Source organism: Eumetopias jubatus, unplaced genomic scaffold (assembly GCF_037043125.1).
Source record: "Eumetopias jubatus isolate StellerSeaLion01/CBP00866 unplaced genomic scaffold, mEumJub1_p1.0 scaffold_9, whole genome shotgun sequence".
NCBI classification, from domain to species: domain Eukaryota; kingdom Metazoa; phylum Chordata; class Mammalia; order Carnivora; family Otariidae; genus Eumetopias; species Eumetopias jubatus.
The window spans coordinates 140,908,472-140,923,055 of NW_028274815.1; the positions used below are offsets into that span (position 1 = coordinate 140,908,472).

The 14,584-nt window shown below is 61.9% G+C and overlaps 2 protein-coding genes across 3 annotated transcripts in view; both read left to right on the top strand.

Moving 5' to 3' along the window:
* The window catches only part of PRPF6 (pre-mRNA processing factor 6), a 44,761-nt gene extending 42,232 nt beyond the window's left edge, over nt 1-2,529 (top strand). Inside the window, exons 20-21 of the mRNA XM_028095689.2 lie at nt 1,572-1,698; nt 2,246-2,529. Of these exons, the coding sequence (XP_027951490.1) occupies nt 1,572-1,698; nt 2,246-2,398 (280 nt within the window). The 3' untranslated portion in view covers nt 2,399-2,529. The remainder of the gene's footprint in view (nt 1-1,571; nt 1,699-2,245) is intronic.
* Nucleotides 2,530-2,619: 90 nt separating this feature from the next.
* On the top strand, nt 2,620-7,227 carry CUNH20orf204 (chromosome unknown C20orf204 homolog). 2 transcript variants are annotated; one of them, XM_088026867.1, is made up of 4 exons: nt 2,620-3,780; nt 6,200-6,475; nt 6,576-6,728; nt 6,895-7,227. In XM_088026867.1, exons 2-4 carry the CDS (start codon nt 6,248-6,250, stop codon nt 7,030-7,032), a joined length of 519 nt encoding a protein of 172 aa, XP_087882993.1. In that variant the 5' UTR covers nt 2,620-3,780; nt 6,200-6,247; the 3' UTR covers nt 7,033-7,227. The 2 variants fall into 2 exon arrangements, with proteins under 2 accessions (XP_087882993.1, XP_027951492.1); XM_028095691.2 differs by having other exon boundaries at nt 2,620-6,475.
* Nucleotides 7,228-14,584: the final 7,357 nt, after the last annotated feature.

Here is a 14,584-nt window from a genome sequence, read left to right on the forward strand (position 1 = left end):
ATCCAGGGTCTGTCGGTCAGGCCCAGTCAGCCCGCCTGGGGGTGCAGAGATGTATGTCCTGGAGACCATCGTTCCTTTAGGGTGCATGATCCCAAGAGCAAGAGGAGGTCAGCCAGTGACCTCACACCATCAGCTCGAGTGTCGGGGGCTGGGTCAGGGGCTCTCTGGGGAGGCATGTGGTGTGCGGGGGTGTGGGAGGGAGCTCGGGGCCTTGGGAAGATTGAGTGACGTTGTGGTCGTTGCATGGAGGGCCTGAAAGCAGGATGGGGGTTGGGTGTGTTGAGAGGAGGCTGGGAGGGGACCGGTGTGTTTGAGGTGGAGGGTCATCAGGAAGAGCCTTGGCTGGGCTCCTGGGACTGCTGCTCAGGCCTCACCTTGGGGAGGCGGCACGTGTGGCCCAGGAGCTCCCGTGTGCTGCTCTTGCTGGCTGAGCAGGAGTCGCCCCCCCCCCCCCCCGCCGCAAGGTATGCCCAGATGGCGTTGGCCCCACTTCTCAGGTCCTGCAGGACACCCCCTCACCAGCTGCTGCGAGGCTCCCCACCGGCTCCTGAGGCCCAGCTTGGGCCCGTCTGGGGCCCCCTCCCTCCTGCTCTGGGCTTCCGCCTCCCAGAATGACTGTTATGTATGACACTCTGATAGGGTGGCCATAAAACCTCGTAAAAGGCTTTGCTAAAGTAAATAAGTCACTCTTTGCTGTTCCCAGGTTGGTGTTCTGTGTACCTGCTATCTGGGTTTGTGCTCTTTAAGTCATAGTTTATCTAACACCAAGCAATTAAGAATACCACAAGGCTTAAAAAACAATCAAGCTATCAGGGCATGAAATCACTCCTTGTTGTAACTGAGACCAGCCCAAGCAGCTGCCCTGAATGGCGGGTTCGTTGTGCGGGGGCTGCTTTGGTGCCTGTAGCTACGGGGCCGGGGGAGCCCTGGGCTGTCAGCGGGTCACCCCACCGCCCTTCCCACCTCCTGCCTTCACCGGTGTGTTGGGGAGGGTGCTTATGGGTCCTTCATTTGGTTTCTGACCGTCCTCACTTGTGGCTTCTAGCCCGGGCCTGGGTTTTGGGTGTCTGTGTCTGCTGTGGGTCCAAGTTCCTGGTACTGACCCGAGGCCTATCTTGTCAGTGTTGGCTGGGTTCTGCTGGAGGCTGCCAGGGGTGGGCAGAATGATCTAGAAGGTATCTGTTGAGCAGGTTGAAACTTGACTTTTTCTGATCAAAGTCTTAATGGAGTTTGAAGTTCTTGCTCTATGTGGACTTTTTAAGAAAGAGCTGTTTAGACCCTTGAAGGACAGTTGCAGGTTGGTGACCTGGAGCGACACCCAGGGAGCCAGGCCCCATTCCTCGGCCCTCCTGTTGGGAGCCCAGGGCCTCACCAGGGAGAGGAGAAAACTCTGTGCTGGCCGCAGCAGGGGCTGGGCTCACCGTCCACCTCTCGCACGGGTGAGCAGCAGCCAGAGGAGGCCAGGGCTGGGCCACCCCCAAGGCCTCTGTGGCTTGTGCTGGCCAGCACCCCTCAGGCACCGTGAGATGGGGCCACTTACTCTGGGTCCCTGCACCGATGCTTCTGGACAGGCTCTTCTGGAGTGAGCGGAAGATCACCAAGGCCAGGGAGTGGTTCCACCGCACAGTGAAGATTGACTCGGACTTGGGGGACGCCTGGGCCTTCTTCTACAAGTTTGAGCTGCAGCACGGCACAGAGGTGAGGTGTTGCATACGGCGGCTGGTGACTGGGGTGTGGGATCACAATAGAAATGGGGGTGGGGTGGGGTTCAAGCCCTGAGGATTGGCCTTGTGCCCCGGCGAGTTCTGTCCTGCTCCACACGAGCCTGGGGGTGGCGTGCGGGGGAGCCTGGGCAGCAACCACCCACATTCCCCCCCCCCCCCCCCCCAGTGCTAAACATTGCTAGAATTGTGCTCATGGGGTTGGGGATGGCCAGGCTGTCCTGGGATCCCCACAGGAACTGTGGAATCTGGGCAACTCCTTGTTCAGAGAAGGCAGGCTCGGGGCACTCGTTTGAGGCAGAGACGTGGGGGCTTGACTTGGCTCAGCATCTGTGTGCTGAAGCTAGCTCCTGGGAGGGTCCGCGCAGTGGGGCTTGCCCCCTGGAGGAGGGACTGTCTCAGGAATACACCTGAAAGACAACTCTACCCCCTGCCTGCCCGGGGCTGTGGTGAGTGTGGTGGGGTGAGCAGGAGGGGCCACCTGGGAGGAGCCCTGACTCAAATGCCCGCTGGTGCCTGCTCAGGAGCAGCGGGAGGAGGTGAGGAGGCGCTGTGAGAACGCCGAGCCCCGGCACGGGGAGCTGTGGTGTGCTGTGTCCAAGGACATCGCCAACTGGCAGAGGAAGATTGGGGAGATCCTCGTGCTGGTGGCTGCTCACATCAAGAACACCTTCTGAACGTCCAGTCCCTGTGGGGCACGGTCCTCGGGACAGCACGTGGAGGAGTGCGTGATAGTGAGGGGTGGGGTGGAAGGGGTCCTGAGTTGTCCATCTTGCTCTTTAATTAAACGTTTTCCAGGTAGCGTGTCCGGGTGGTGCCCTGCTGGTTTCCTCCGCGCCCTCGCCCCACCAGGAGCAGACTCGCTTGTGGTCCCGGTGGGCTCACCGGGGTTCTGGTTCTCAAGGGGGCCACTTGCAGACAGCCTGTATCCCGCAGAGAAAGCCTCCTTGGGACTCTGTGAGGAGGACCTGGGCAGCTCCTGTTTTGGGAACAGCTGGGATAGGCTCTCCTGGTGACCCTCTGGGTGGGGGGCATTGCATAGGTCTGCCCACCGGGGAGTGCACACAGCAGGCTCAGCTTCCTAGAGTGCCTCCCAAAGTGTGTTGCTACGGGGTCACTGGGAGGCTCCTTGGGTGTGCGTTCGTGTGTTCAAGGGAAATGTTACTGGAAGAGATTTTCTCACATTTGCACGTGAATTTATTTTTGCTAATTTATAATCAGTTTTGTTCTAAAGCACTTGTAACTGCCCTCATCCCTGGATTGACAAATGCATAACCTGGGAAGCGTATTTTCACTGTGGACGTTGTGTGAGGACAAAGTCCTTCCTCAGGCTGTGGACCTCTGTATGTGTGTCGGGCTGGAAACCAGCGGATCCTCTTAGAAGGGTTGTGTTGGCCGCAGCTGCAGGCATGTGGCCAGAGGCCATGGGTTGCCGGGAGGCCGTGGGCCAGGGAGAGGAGATGCTACTTATTCCATGTGGTGTGGAGAAGAGTAAGCTGGCCGCTGTCCTCACATGTTCATGTACAAGAAGATTCCAGAGCGGCCCCTGGGTGCCTCTGGGTGTCCCGTGACACCGATGAGGGGGCCTGTGGTGGGGCTCAGTCACTGACCCACGGCTCGGCCCTCCCCAGGCAGCCCAGGTTGGGGAGCGCTTGCCTCCACGGCAGCATCCAGGGCACGGGCAGCTTTGCCTGGAGAGGGCAGGCCCTGCCAGGTCCACCTCTGACATTCTGGGAGCCACAAGGACACTGCCAGCCCAGAGCGGGCAGCAGACCATCCGTGTGGCCTGGATCCCACTCACAGACTGTGGATCTGGAAATGCTTCCTCTGCTTCTCACCCTGAGTTGGGCTAGGCCTGAGAAGTGGTGCCAGGAGGCTCACGGGGTCTTCACTGAGCCTTAGAGGAGTCTCCGTTGATCTCTCGGAGGAGACGGGAGGGATCCTGCCTGTTACACTGAAGAGGGAGTCCTGAAGCTTTGAGGAGCTTGAAAACCAGCCCGTTCCTATACAGACATAGAAACCAAGGCCCCTGCAGGAGCAGTGACTCGGCCACAGTCAGGTGAGGCCTTCTGCGGAGCCCTTGGAAGGTTCTGGAGCATCTGGATCATCTAGTGTGAATGTCTTCTCCTTGGCGTGGGGTTATTTGCTCTAAGGTGGGGAAACTGCTTTCCTCTCTGGGAAAAATGAACCTTAGCTTTTCTTCACTGACATTTCTTCGGTTCCAGCTCAAGGCAAGTTGGCTTCTGGAGGCTGCCCTTGTTCTGAGGTGCTGGTTGTGGGGGTGACCCCCCCGGGCACTGCCAGACCAGGGGTGTGGTGGCCCAGCTCCCCGAGAGCCTGCTTGGGCAAGTGGCCATGACCTCCCCCAGCAGAAGACCCCCTCAGCCCAGGAGGCCTGAGCGGCAGGAGGAGCCTGGGAAGTCCCGCGCCTGGGACCTGCTGGGGCAGGACCCCCCCCCGCCCCGGACGTCAGGGTGCGGGGCCTGGTGGCTGTGGCGGGGCTTAGGTCCAGCTCACCTGGGAGCCAGGTTCCCAGAAGGGGCAGTACCTACTGACCACTGGAGGGGTGCAGACAGGCAGGTCCCTGGCCTCTTCTGGCTACCCCCCTGCCACCAGCTGGACCCTGCCCTGCCCACCGGACACCCCACCTCCTCCTCAACAGTGCATATCTTCCTGGGGCTGATGGCTTAATCTGAGACCCACTGGATGGGAAGAGAGCCCGCAGCTGCTGGGCTCCAGGGTCAGGTTAATTGAAGAAGCAATTGGATAGGAGGTGGGGAGAGGGAGGGTTAGGGCTGGGATCCTGGGGCCTCCCTCCTGCTCCCTCCCTCCTTTGCTCAGAGGAGCCAACTTCAAAAGCCTTGTCTGCCTGCCGCCAGCCTGCCCTGCTGCAGCCTGTCCTGGGAAGCCCTGTTGGCCAGGCTTGGAGCAGGAGGACCTGGAGTGGCAGCCACACTCCCTCCCTACCTGGGGACCCAGGATCATGTGCAAGGCCCACTGGCGGGAGTGAGGGAGGGCCTTGCCCTGAGAGGCCCATGGTGAGTGGCATTGGGCCATTGGGGAAGGGGCTCACCCACGGCCGCAGAGGGTCTGGGAGTGAGCATATCCCAGGGGAGGCTGCATGACCTTCCGTGCCCTACTGGGAAATCCCCCTCGGTTCCCGTCACCTTGGCCTGGCCCTGGTGCTCTTGTCTGTTCTTCCTGGCAGTGGGGGGAGGGGGAAGGGGGTCTGCTGGGCCGTCCTGGTGCCAGGGCTGCCCCGACTGGGCTGGGAGATGGGCAGGCCTTCCGAGGAGCACCTGGGCAGCCCTCCTACCCCATGGGGATCTCTCTCCAGCACCCACAGCTCCTGCTCTGGCTGTGACCTCTGACCTGCCGGGCATGCCTGGGGGCAGGTTTGAGGAGGGGCTACAGCAAATGGCATCTGCTCCTCCTGCCAGTGCTGCACCCCAGGTCTCTGTGCTGGTTGGGGTGCTGCTCGGTCAGGCTCCCCTCCTGGGGCTGGGAAGCGGAGTCGAGTCCTGCGTCTCGCTGGCTTCACATGATTAATTTTCCAGTCGCTGTTTGACTCCAGCCGGGGGGCCTGAGGGTGGGTGTGTGGCCCAGGGTCTGGGAACTAGCTGCTCTCTCTCTTTGATGTTGGGGCTTCTCGGTGGGGGTGGGCTTCTCCCCAAGCCAGTCCCTTCTGGAGGGGGAGGCCTGTAGAAGGACTGTCCGGTGGGGCACCAAGTGGCCCCTTCCTCCCTTGTCCCTGGGGGTTTCCCCAAGCCTTCCCCTCCCAAAGGGGTGTGGCCTTGAGCTCTGAGCCCTCATCCCTGTCCTGGCGGGAGTGAGGGAGGGCCTCGCTGGAGGCTGAGGGGGGGCTGGAGGTGCAGGGGTACCCCATTTCCCATGGCTATGAGAGCTGCTGGTGGCAGATCCATTGATGAGGAGTGGGAGCAGGTCAGTTCTGCCCCTGCTGTGGGGACCCAGAAGTGAGCAGTGTTCTGGGGAGCAGAGGGTGCTCCTCAGGAAGAGAGCCTGGCTCTGGTGGGGGTTGTGTCAGGGAAGTGTGGGGATGAGGTAGGGCACGGCCAGGGGAGAGGCCGTACCCCTAGACCGAGGTCAGCCCTGCCCCACAGTCTTCTGGACTCTTGGCCCGGTGCTGCTGCCGCTGGAGTGCCCTGTCTCCTTCCTGGCCCTTCAGGGCTCAGTGGGCCTGCCTTCCCAGCCACTCCCCCCACCCCATATCATTCACCCCACGGATCTCTGCCTCGAGTGTTGAGCTGTCTGGTTTGCAGGCCTGCTGTCTATCCTTCCTCTGCTCGGTCCATGCCTAGATCATGAACGGCACCGTAACCTCTCCATTTTATACCAGCTCAGAGATTCCCTGGTGGTTGTCTGGGGGGCTGTCCAAAGCAAACTGCCTGAGGGCTTGCTATAGGGGAGGCCCCCTCCCCAGGCCTGAGCACCCCATCCTGACGCAGTGTCCCTTCCAGGTGCCTCCCAAGCCTGCACTCTGGGCGCTCCTGCTGGCTCTGCTGGGGATGGCCCCTGGCCAGGCAGGGCTCCGCACCTGCAGCGTCCCTGACGTGCTCCACCACTACCGAGCGGTCATCTTTGAGGACCTGCAGGCCGCTGTGAGGCAGGGTGGGCCAGGGGCACAATGGACTGGGCCAGCCTCCCAACACCTCCATTTCATTCAGAAAAACCTGACTGGACCTGCAGCCCCTGGATGGCGGGGTCGGGTGGGAGCTTCCTGCAGTGCCCAGAAGGTATGGAGGAGACGCCCCCACCCGTGCCCTCTGGTCCCCTCTCGGGGCCTCCTCATAGGGCTCTTCCCCCAGCCTCCAATTTCCTCCCTTCCTTCCCCAGGAGCACAGTATCCTACTGTCCATTGCGTCCCTGGGTCGGACCCTGCGCAGGGTGGTGGCCCGGGGCCGCCGCGGGGCACTGGAGAAAGCAGCGTGGACCGTAGCCTTGCGCACCGAGGCGGTGATGCGGCGCCACTGCTGGATGCTGCGCCAGGTGTGCGGGGCCGGACCCAGCTCCCTCCCCTCCCACAGGTTCCCCCCCACCCCCCACTGAGCCTCCCGTAGCCCCGCGGTGTCGCCATCTGGGAGCTGCAGGGGTTCGACGCAAGCTTGTGGGGGTAGGGACCGTGGGCACTCGCTGACCGTCCCGTTCCCAACAGCGGAGCCGGTGGCCCGAGAGGCGCCCTCCCCGGCGTCGCGGCAGCCGGAGGAGGCTCCTACTGCGCGCCCTGGACGCCGTCGCCACCTGCTGGGAGAAGCTCTTCGCGCTGCGCGCGGCGGCCACGGAGGGCGCCTAGCGCGCTTCCTGCGCGGGCCCGGGAACAGCCGGCGGGGCCGCGGAGCCTGGGAACGAGCTTCGTTAGGTGACGACCGCGTTCTCTCCCTCTTGGCTCACCGCTGGGTCCCGGCCCCTCCCTTGTCGGAGCCCGCGCTCCTCGGAGGGCCCTAGACCTGGAGGTGATGCTCCGGGCGCCAAGCCAGGACTCAATAAACTGCTGGTGCTGCGGTCTGGTCTTCTTCCCTTCGCCTGCTGGCCGCGAGGCCGGCCGCCCCCGGATCTGCGCCTCGGCGGGGAGCGGGCGCCGGGGGGCAACACGGCACCTGCTCGGGGAGCCAGCCTTACCCGCCACACCTGGACGAGGACGAGGGCGCTGCGCTCCCAGCCTTGGGCAGCAGGGGGCGGCTCGGGACCCTGGATGGGACTCCCCTTGTCAGTGGGCAGCTCCAGGCTGAGGGCGGGGTGGGGGGTGGGGGCTCTAGCGGGCCCTGAAATATCCGGTATCCGTCCTGCTCCACTCTGGAATGGGGGAAGGGGTGGACATGGAGGGGAAGGGAAGGCTGAGCTTTGTGAATTCAGAGCAAAACAACCGGATAAAGGAAACGGGCCTGAAGGGAAGCCAGAGTCGCTGGCCCTGGCTGCAAGTGGGGCCAGGCCATTTCCTGCGGCCCTGGGAGGGGTGGCCACTGCCCCATCTGTGGACCCGGACAGGCTGGTCAGGGATCCACTGTCTCGTGCTCTAGGACGCTATGTTTGTTGGCAGGGTGCGGGGCTGACCCTGGACTCCCCAGCCCACAGCTGCATAGACCTGGGTGTCCATGGCCCCCTCCCCAATCACAGCTGATGCAGGAGGGACAGTGGGGCAAATAGAGCCCCTAGCCAAGGAGGATGCCTGGTGGACTCAACACCCATCACACTCCTCTCTGCCAAGCAGATGGACCGAGGAGGCAGCAGAGCAGGCCCTGGCAGAACAGAGACAAGCCGGGGATGCAGAAGGGCCTTCCTGGTGGGGCAGTCAGCACCAGCACAAAGTGAAGAACTAGAGAAGGTGACCCTGACCTAGCGCCCCGCTGTACATGTGCTAACACATTTAGTCTGTGTGACAGGAACTACTGTCCCTGATGAGACCGAGGCACTGGGAGGTTATCCCTGGTCCCAAATCACACAGCCGGGAAGTGTAAAAACTGAGATAAGACCCGGGCCCTGAGCATGGTTCCACCCCACGTGCGCCCCGTGCCCAGGGTGGGGAACCAAGCTTCCACCCCACGTGCGCCCCGTGCCCAGGATGGGGAACCAAGCTTCCACCCCACGTGCGCCCCGTGCCCAGGATGGGGAACCAAGCTTCCACCCCACGTGCGCCCCGTGCCCAGGATGGGGAACCAAGCTTCCCAGACCTCAGTGTGCACTCAGTCGCCTGCTGCCGCAGTGTGTGGCTGCCCTGGGGGCCTCGTCGTGCGCATGAGGGGGATGCCCACAGTGCAGCTACTGCATGCCCCGTGGAGCATTCCATGGCTCCAGTTTCTGCAGCACATGCTCCGTGCATGTGCCACGGTATGGAGTGGGCCAGTGTGGGGGCTACAGCTGGGGCTAAAGGACATGGAAGGAAGCTCAGCTCAGGCTGAGGAGGTGGCATGGGCGTGGAGGGTCTAAGCTGAGGACGGTTCCTGGAGTCCGGATCAGGAAAGATCCCCATACCTTGCATGGAGATGGTATGTGGGGGCTGGGGCTGTGTGGTGGAGGTGAGGCTGTAGGAGGTGGGCTGGACCTGGAGGGGTGAGGAGTGACCAGGCAATGCCAGGGTCCTGGCCCGAGTGCCTGGATGCGTCCTTGTGTGGGACCTGGAGAGGGCTGATAGAGGAGCAGACGTGTGTGGTGCAGTTCCTGTCGCTGGCTCCCCAGCCTGGGCCCTTGCCTGCATGGGGCGGGGGGTGGGGGGCAGATCCAATTTGGTTGGAGCATAAGGTGTGGGGTCACTGGGTTGAGGGCTGAAGGTCAGTAAGAGGGTCCAGGGGTGTGGGTTCAGGGACAGGGCGGGGACAGGCTCTCTCTGGAGGCCCCCACCCTGCTCCTGTTTCCCCAAGGGCTCCTTACACGTAGATCTGCCCCGGCCCAGAGCCCATGGGGACAGCACTCCTCTCCTAATGGCCCCTGAGCACAGCCTCCTGGGCTGTCAGGCCTGCTGCCCACCCGCAGCACCCCCTTTCTGCTGCTGAGCGCAGTCGGGCTGTCCTGGGGAGAGGTAGGTGGGCAAGAGTGCAGCCCCTCCATCCACGGATGCCTGAGGACAGTTCAAATGAAGAGCAGCTTGGGGTGGGGGCGGTGGGACGGGGAGCAGAGGCCTCAGAGTTTTGGGGATGCAATCCCTGAGTCCTAGACCATGACCACATGAATGGGCACCCTGACCCCACTGTTCTCCCCTGGAGGCTCCTGCCAGAGCCCACCCGCAGGCATGTGTACGTGTGTGAGCGTGCATGCACAGGTGTGCCGAGGGGCTGCCTGTGAGTATGTGCACCCAGGTGTGTGTGTCCTAGATCTAGCCCAGCCCCCTGCCTGGCAGAGCCTCCCTCTTTCAGGCAGCCCTCCTGAAGTCTAACTCTGGTCTGTCCTGGCAAATTGAACACCTCGGGGCAGGGACTGGAGGCCTGTGGCCTGAGCCGGCAGAACCCAGTGCCTCCAGGCTTGCTCCCGACTTGTTCTCAGCGTGAGCCACCCCTCCCCATCCACTTTCTGCCCTAGTGAGTGGCGTCCATGCTGGGCAGAAGCCCCGCATGTCTTGCCAACCCCCCTGATGATAGGCCAGCGTTATGGGTGTGGAGACCTGGGCCCTTGTCCCCATATCTCACACTGTATCAGTTTCCTGGGGCTCTTGTGACAAATCATCACAAATGGTGTGTCTTAACACAGTAGAAACTTCTTCCCTCACGGTTCTGGAGGCTAGAAATCCAAAATCATTGTCATGGGTTGGAAATCAAGGTGTCATTGGGCTGTGTTCCCTGCTGGGGCAAATCCATCCTGGCTTCCTGCAGCTGCTGCAGGCTCTTCCCTTCACGTGGCCTTCTCCTTCTTGTGAGGGTCTTTGCCACTGGGCTAAGGGCCACGTGGGTGATCCAGGATGACCTCCTCACTTCAAGATCCTGAGTCACACCTGCCAAGACCATTTTTTTTCTAAATAAGCTCCCACCCACAGGCTCTGGGAGGTGGACCTCACTCTCCTGGGGCCACCATCCCACCACGGCCACGTCATTGCTCACACAGGATGGTGGCAAGTTGGGCTTCTGGCTCCTGGGACAAAGTTCACTTGTCCAGGGTGTGGCTATCCCAACCAGACCAGGCCTGGGGGCGGGAATAGAGCCACAGTGACCTGCCAAGACAGAGAGCAGAGGGAAAGCTGGGGGGTGCCCCACTCAGACCCCACCGTGTTCGCTTGCAGGTTCGGCACCCAGACCCCCTTTGTGGCTTTTTCCCCACAGCACAGGCTGCTCAGGAGCCGCTGGCTGGGTCTGACCAGAACCAACAGAGACGAGGGACACAACCAGGACAGAGCTGTGGGCCTGTGCCACGTGTCCCTCCTTGCTGAGGCCGGGGGCATGGGTCGGGGCCTGTGCCGCGTGGCATCGTGTCCCTGTCCCGTACATGTGCCTTCTCAGCTGCTTCCAGGGAGGTGGGGGCTGGGTCCCAGAAGGAGGGGCCGTGCCAGGGTGGTAGATGGGGCCGCAGGGCACGGGCCGGGGTTGTGCAACTTCCTGAAGCCAGGGAGCCAGACCCCCCATGTGCAGCGCCAAAAGGAGGGGGGCCAGGCAGACTTTGAAGGGTAGCCTGGTCCCACAGCCTCCCCAGACTGGGAGCCTTTGAAAGAACATCTGGAACACGGGCGACTGGCAAACTAGTCTCTGGATTTGAAAACCAAAAAGTTAATTCCGACTTTGCCACTTGTGTGTTCCCCACCCCCGCCCACATGCTCCTCTCCCCCCACCCCCACTTCCTACCTCTGCCTCTTTGCAGGCTGCCAAAGACCACATGGGGTGGGGTCCGTGCCAGCCCAGTGTGCTGCCCCCTCTGAGGGTGGCGGACGGCCTCTGCCCTGCCCAGCACCTCCCTCCATGTCCCCTCCCTTATGGTCCACCAGTGCAGCCTGACCGAGCAAGGGGAGGTGGTGGGAAAGATGAGTGTCTGCCCAGACTCTGGACAGATGCGGCTCCCATGTTCATGGAGCCATAGCTGTGGGACAGGATGTGAGTTAGCCAGGCCCTGCATCTGGCTCTGGGCGCCGAGAAGGCATGGGGCCACACTCAGGCCGGGAGGAAGCACCTGCACCCAGACCTGAAGGGTGTGCTGGCCTTGCCTGGCACTTGGCCCTTGCATGTGAATCTGCGTGTGGGGTCCCCTGGTCTGCAGGTGTGCAAGGAGGCGGCCTGCGCCATCTGTGGCTGATGTGGGAACAAACAAGGTCCCCCACACCAGGAAACAAAGCAAATACTCGGGGGTGGGGGGTGTATGCCAGGTGCTGCAGCCCATTGTCCCTGCCAGTGGCCTGCAGGACCCTGGGGGGCTCCCAGGGACAGTCCCCATCCTGTCCCCTCCCTAGGAAAAGACCCAGCTTTGTAAACACAGAAGCAAACAACAACCATCATCCCCCCCAACCCCAATGAACCCCCACCTCCCCAGCCTTCCTCCTGAAGAACCAGCAGGGATTCACACTTGCTGGGGGAAGTGAGTCCTTGTTTTGGGGGAAATGGGAAGGTCAGGACCTGGGAAGGGGAGTGTGTTGTGGGGGAGGTGGGCCAGCCTGGGATTGGACACTGGCCCCTGAGTCACCTCTGGGCTGTGGGTTTTGTTTTTTTTTTTTTAAGTTTATTTTTTTTAGTAATCTCTACATCCAGCATGGGGCTTGAACTCACGACCCCAAGATCAAGAGTCGCAGGCTCTTCCCACTGAGCCCGCCAGGCGCCCCTGAGCTGCGTCTCCATGGGACCTCTGCTCACATCTGTGCAGCTGCATAGCCTGGCTCTGTGAAGGCCTGTCACTGGCCTTGTGGCCTCCGTAGCCCGCCTGTGACCACCGTCGCTTGGGGGGAGGTGGCCGGGGCTCCTCGCCAGGTGAGCAGGCCCTGTCCTCCGGTCCACCGGGCCTGTGCGGGGCGTGAGGCCAGGGGTTCCCGGCTGTGGCCCAAGATAAGCTCCGCACCGGCGGCCACTTCCTGCACCTCCTCACAGCGCCGCCGCCGCGCACCCCTTCCTGTTTTCTCGGGCGGGCGCGCAGGCTGGCAGGAGCGTGGGATACGGGGTGGGGTCCTGGGGCACAGGTTTGGGTGATGAGGGTTGGGGACGGGGTCGTGGGGGACAAAGTGGGGTCACAGGAGACATGTGGAGGTCAGGGAGCTCCCACCGTGCTGAGCTGGCCCACAGGCATCCTGCCTGGCTTCCTCGCAGGGCTAGAGGTGGGGAGGGAGCCCCAGCGGACTTGCGGACACAATGAGGAAGAGCCTTGGCATTCCCACCGCTCTCTCCCCAGTCCTGGGCCAGGGATTCCCACACACCTGGCCAAGACCCTCTGTGGACTGGAGCCTGGTCCATGGGGCCCCTCCCCAGCCTGGGGCAGGAGTGGGGTAGGCTGGGTGGAGGACTGAGCCTTGGGCTTGGCTGTTGGGTTTGCAGGTCAGCTGCTCTGGACTCCCCTTCTGGGAGCAGCTGTTCTAATGTACTTAACCTACCTGCTCAGACTCTGTCATTAGAGATATAAATGTGTGCGGTTTTAATGAAAACACATGTCCACACAAAACCTTTGTACACAAACGTTCACTGCAGCATTATTCACAATCGCAAAACAGGGGAACAATCTAAGCGCACATCGTTTGGTGTGGTCTAGTCACACAGTGGAATATTATTCAGCCTTACAAAGGAATGAAGGACACGACCACATGGATGAACCTTGAAAACATTACTCTCTGTGAACAAAGCCACACTCAAAATTCACGTATTGTATGATTTCATTTCTGTGAAATGTCCAGAATAGGCAAACCACAGGGAAGGGGGCTGGGGTCAGAAAGGGCTGGGGAGTCACCGCTCACAAGTGAGGGCTTCTTGTTGAGGAATTGGGAAAACATTGGAATGAGAGGCGTGGAGGCTGCACAGCCCTGCACGTTTCTCTCCATGCACTAAAACCACCAACTTCTCTGCCAAAATCCTATGTAGTTTCTGTAGAATGTGGGCTACGTGGTGGGATTGTCTGGAGTGCTTGTCCAGTTGAGACGAGGGTGATTTAAGTCCATCCTTGCCTGCCCAGCATGGCCTTGTTGGGATTGGGCAAATAAGCACAGCCTTGGCCCTGACGTAACCCCTGGTAGGCTGTGTGGCTGGTGGTGTGTGTGGTGTCCTTAAATGTGTCTCAGGGGATGAGCATGTCTGCTCAGGAGAGGGTGCACCTAACCTGCTCCCAGCCTCCCTGACCTCCTCCTCTGGGCCGTTTGCTGGGGAGGGTTCGACACCTGGGCCCAGGTCCTTCCAGGTCCAGGCTGGGTCCTGGGCGTGGGAGCTGTGGCCTGTGCCAGGCAGGACTGCTAGAACTTCCTGCCAGGCACTAGGCCCCAGGGTCTGTTCCTGGCCAGCCTGACTCAGCGGGAGCTGGGGGTGGGGACTTCCCTTCTCTGACCCTCCTGGAAGCAGGTGGGTGGAGCCAGGAGGGGGAGCAGTGGGAAACCTGACCCAGGGCTGGAGCCTCCCAGGCCCCGGGGCTGTGGTTCCGCCCAGGACAGCAGCTCTGTCCAGCCTGGGTAAAGCCAGGTCCCTTGGAGAGCTCCCCAGGCAGGGCGCTGGGCAGGGGTCCTTTGAGGAGACCCCTACCCACCCTGCTGTGCTGGCCCACCACTGCTGAGGAGCTGCTATTGGAAACAGCTGCTCTCTGTGGGAGGCCCTCCCATGTTCTGATTCTGCGCCTGGACTCCCCCAGCCCCTGGCGATGGGGACTGCTCCAAATTGGGCCCCCCACTGGCCTCCTGCCCCGCCATTGTGGGAGGGGCTTCTAGGCATCAAGCTGCTCTGCCTTCTCCCTACTGGGGCAATGGTGTGTTCTGTCCCCTGGAGGCACCCTTGTGGCTCCCCATCCTACTGACCCCGAGGGGCCTGGAAGGGTGGACCTTCTGGGTGGGATGGGGGTGGGGTTAATAGCCCAGAACGGAGGATGGGAGACTATTGCTCCAGCCTGTGCCAGAAAACAGGAGAGACAGCTGGCCATGTCTGCTTGTCTGGCACTTTCCCTGTGTGTCCATGGGTGTCTCTGCGGTGGGACGACAGGGGGGACAATGGACAGTGCCTCAGCCCAGGCAGGGAGGTCCTTAGTGGGACTGTTCGCATGGCTGTGAGCAACGGGACAAGCTGGGCGGGCTCTGCCTCCTGCCTGCCAGGCCAGTGGGTGGAGTGAGGGGAGGGGAGGGTCCACACCTGGGTCAGAGGCTCCTGGACTCAGGCTGCTATGGGTCCCCACAGTGGGGCACACTCTGGTCCAGCTGACCCAGGGCTCTAGGGGACAGGCCCAGAGCAGAGCAGGGCTTGGGCCATGAGAGCTGGTGAAGTACA

Bases quoted from the DNA above. Each gene is read 5' to 3' on its own strand.
- CUNH20orf204 (XM_028095691.2), top strand. From the start codon at position 6,044: ATGAACGGCACCGTAACCTCTCCATTTTATACCAGCTCAGAGATTCCC. The intron at 6,476-6,575 runs GTATGGAGGAGA...TTCCTTCCCCAG, and splicing joins CTTCCTGCAGTGCCCAGAAG to GAGCACAGTATCCTACTGTC. The intron at 6,729-6,894 runs GTGTGCGGGGCC...CGTTCCCAACAG, and splicing joins ACTGCTGGATGCTGCGCCAG to CGGAGCCGGTGGCCCGAGAG.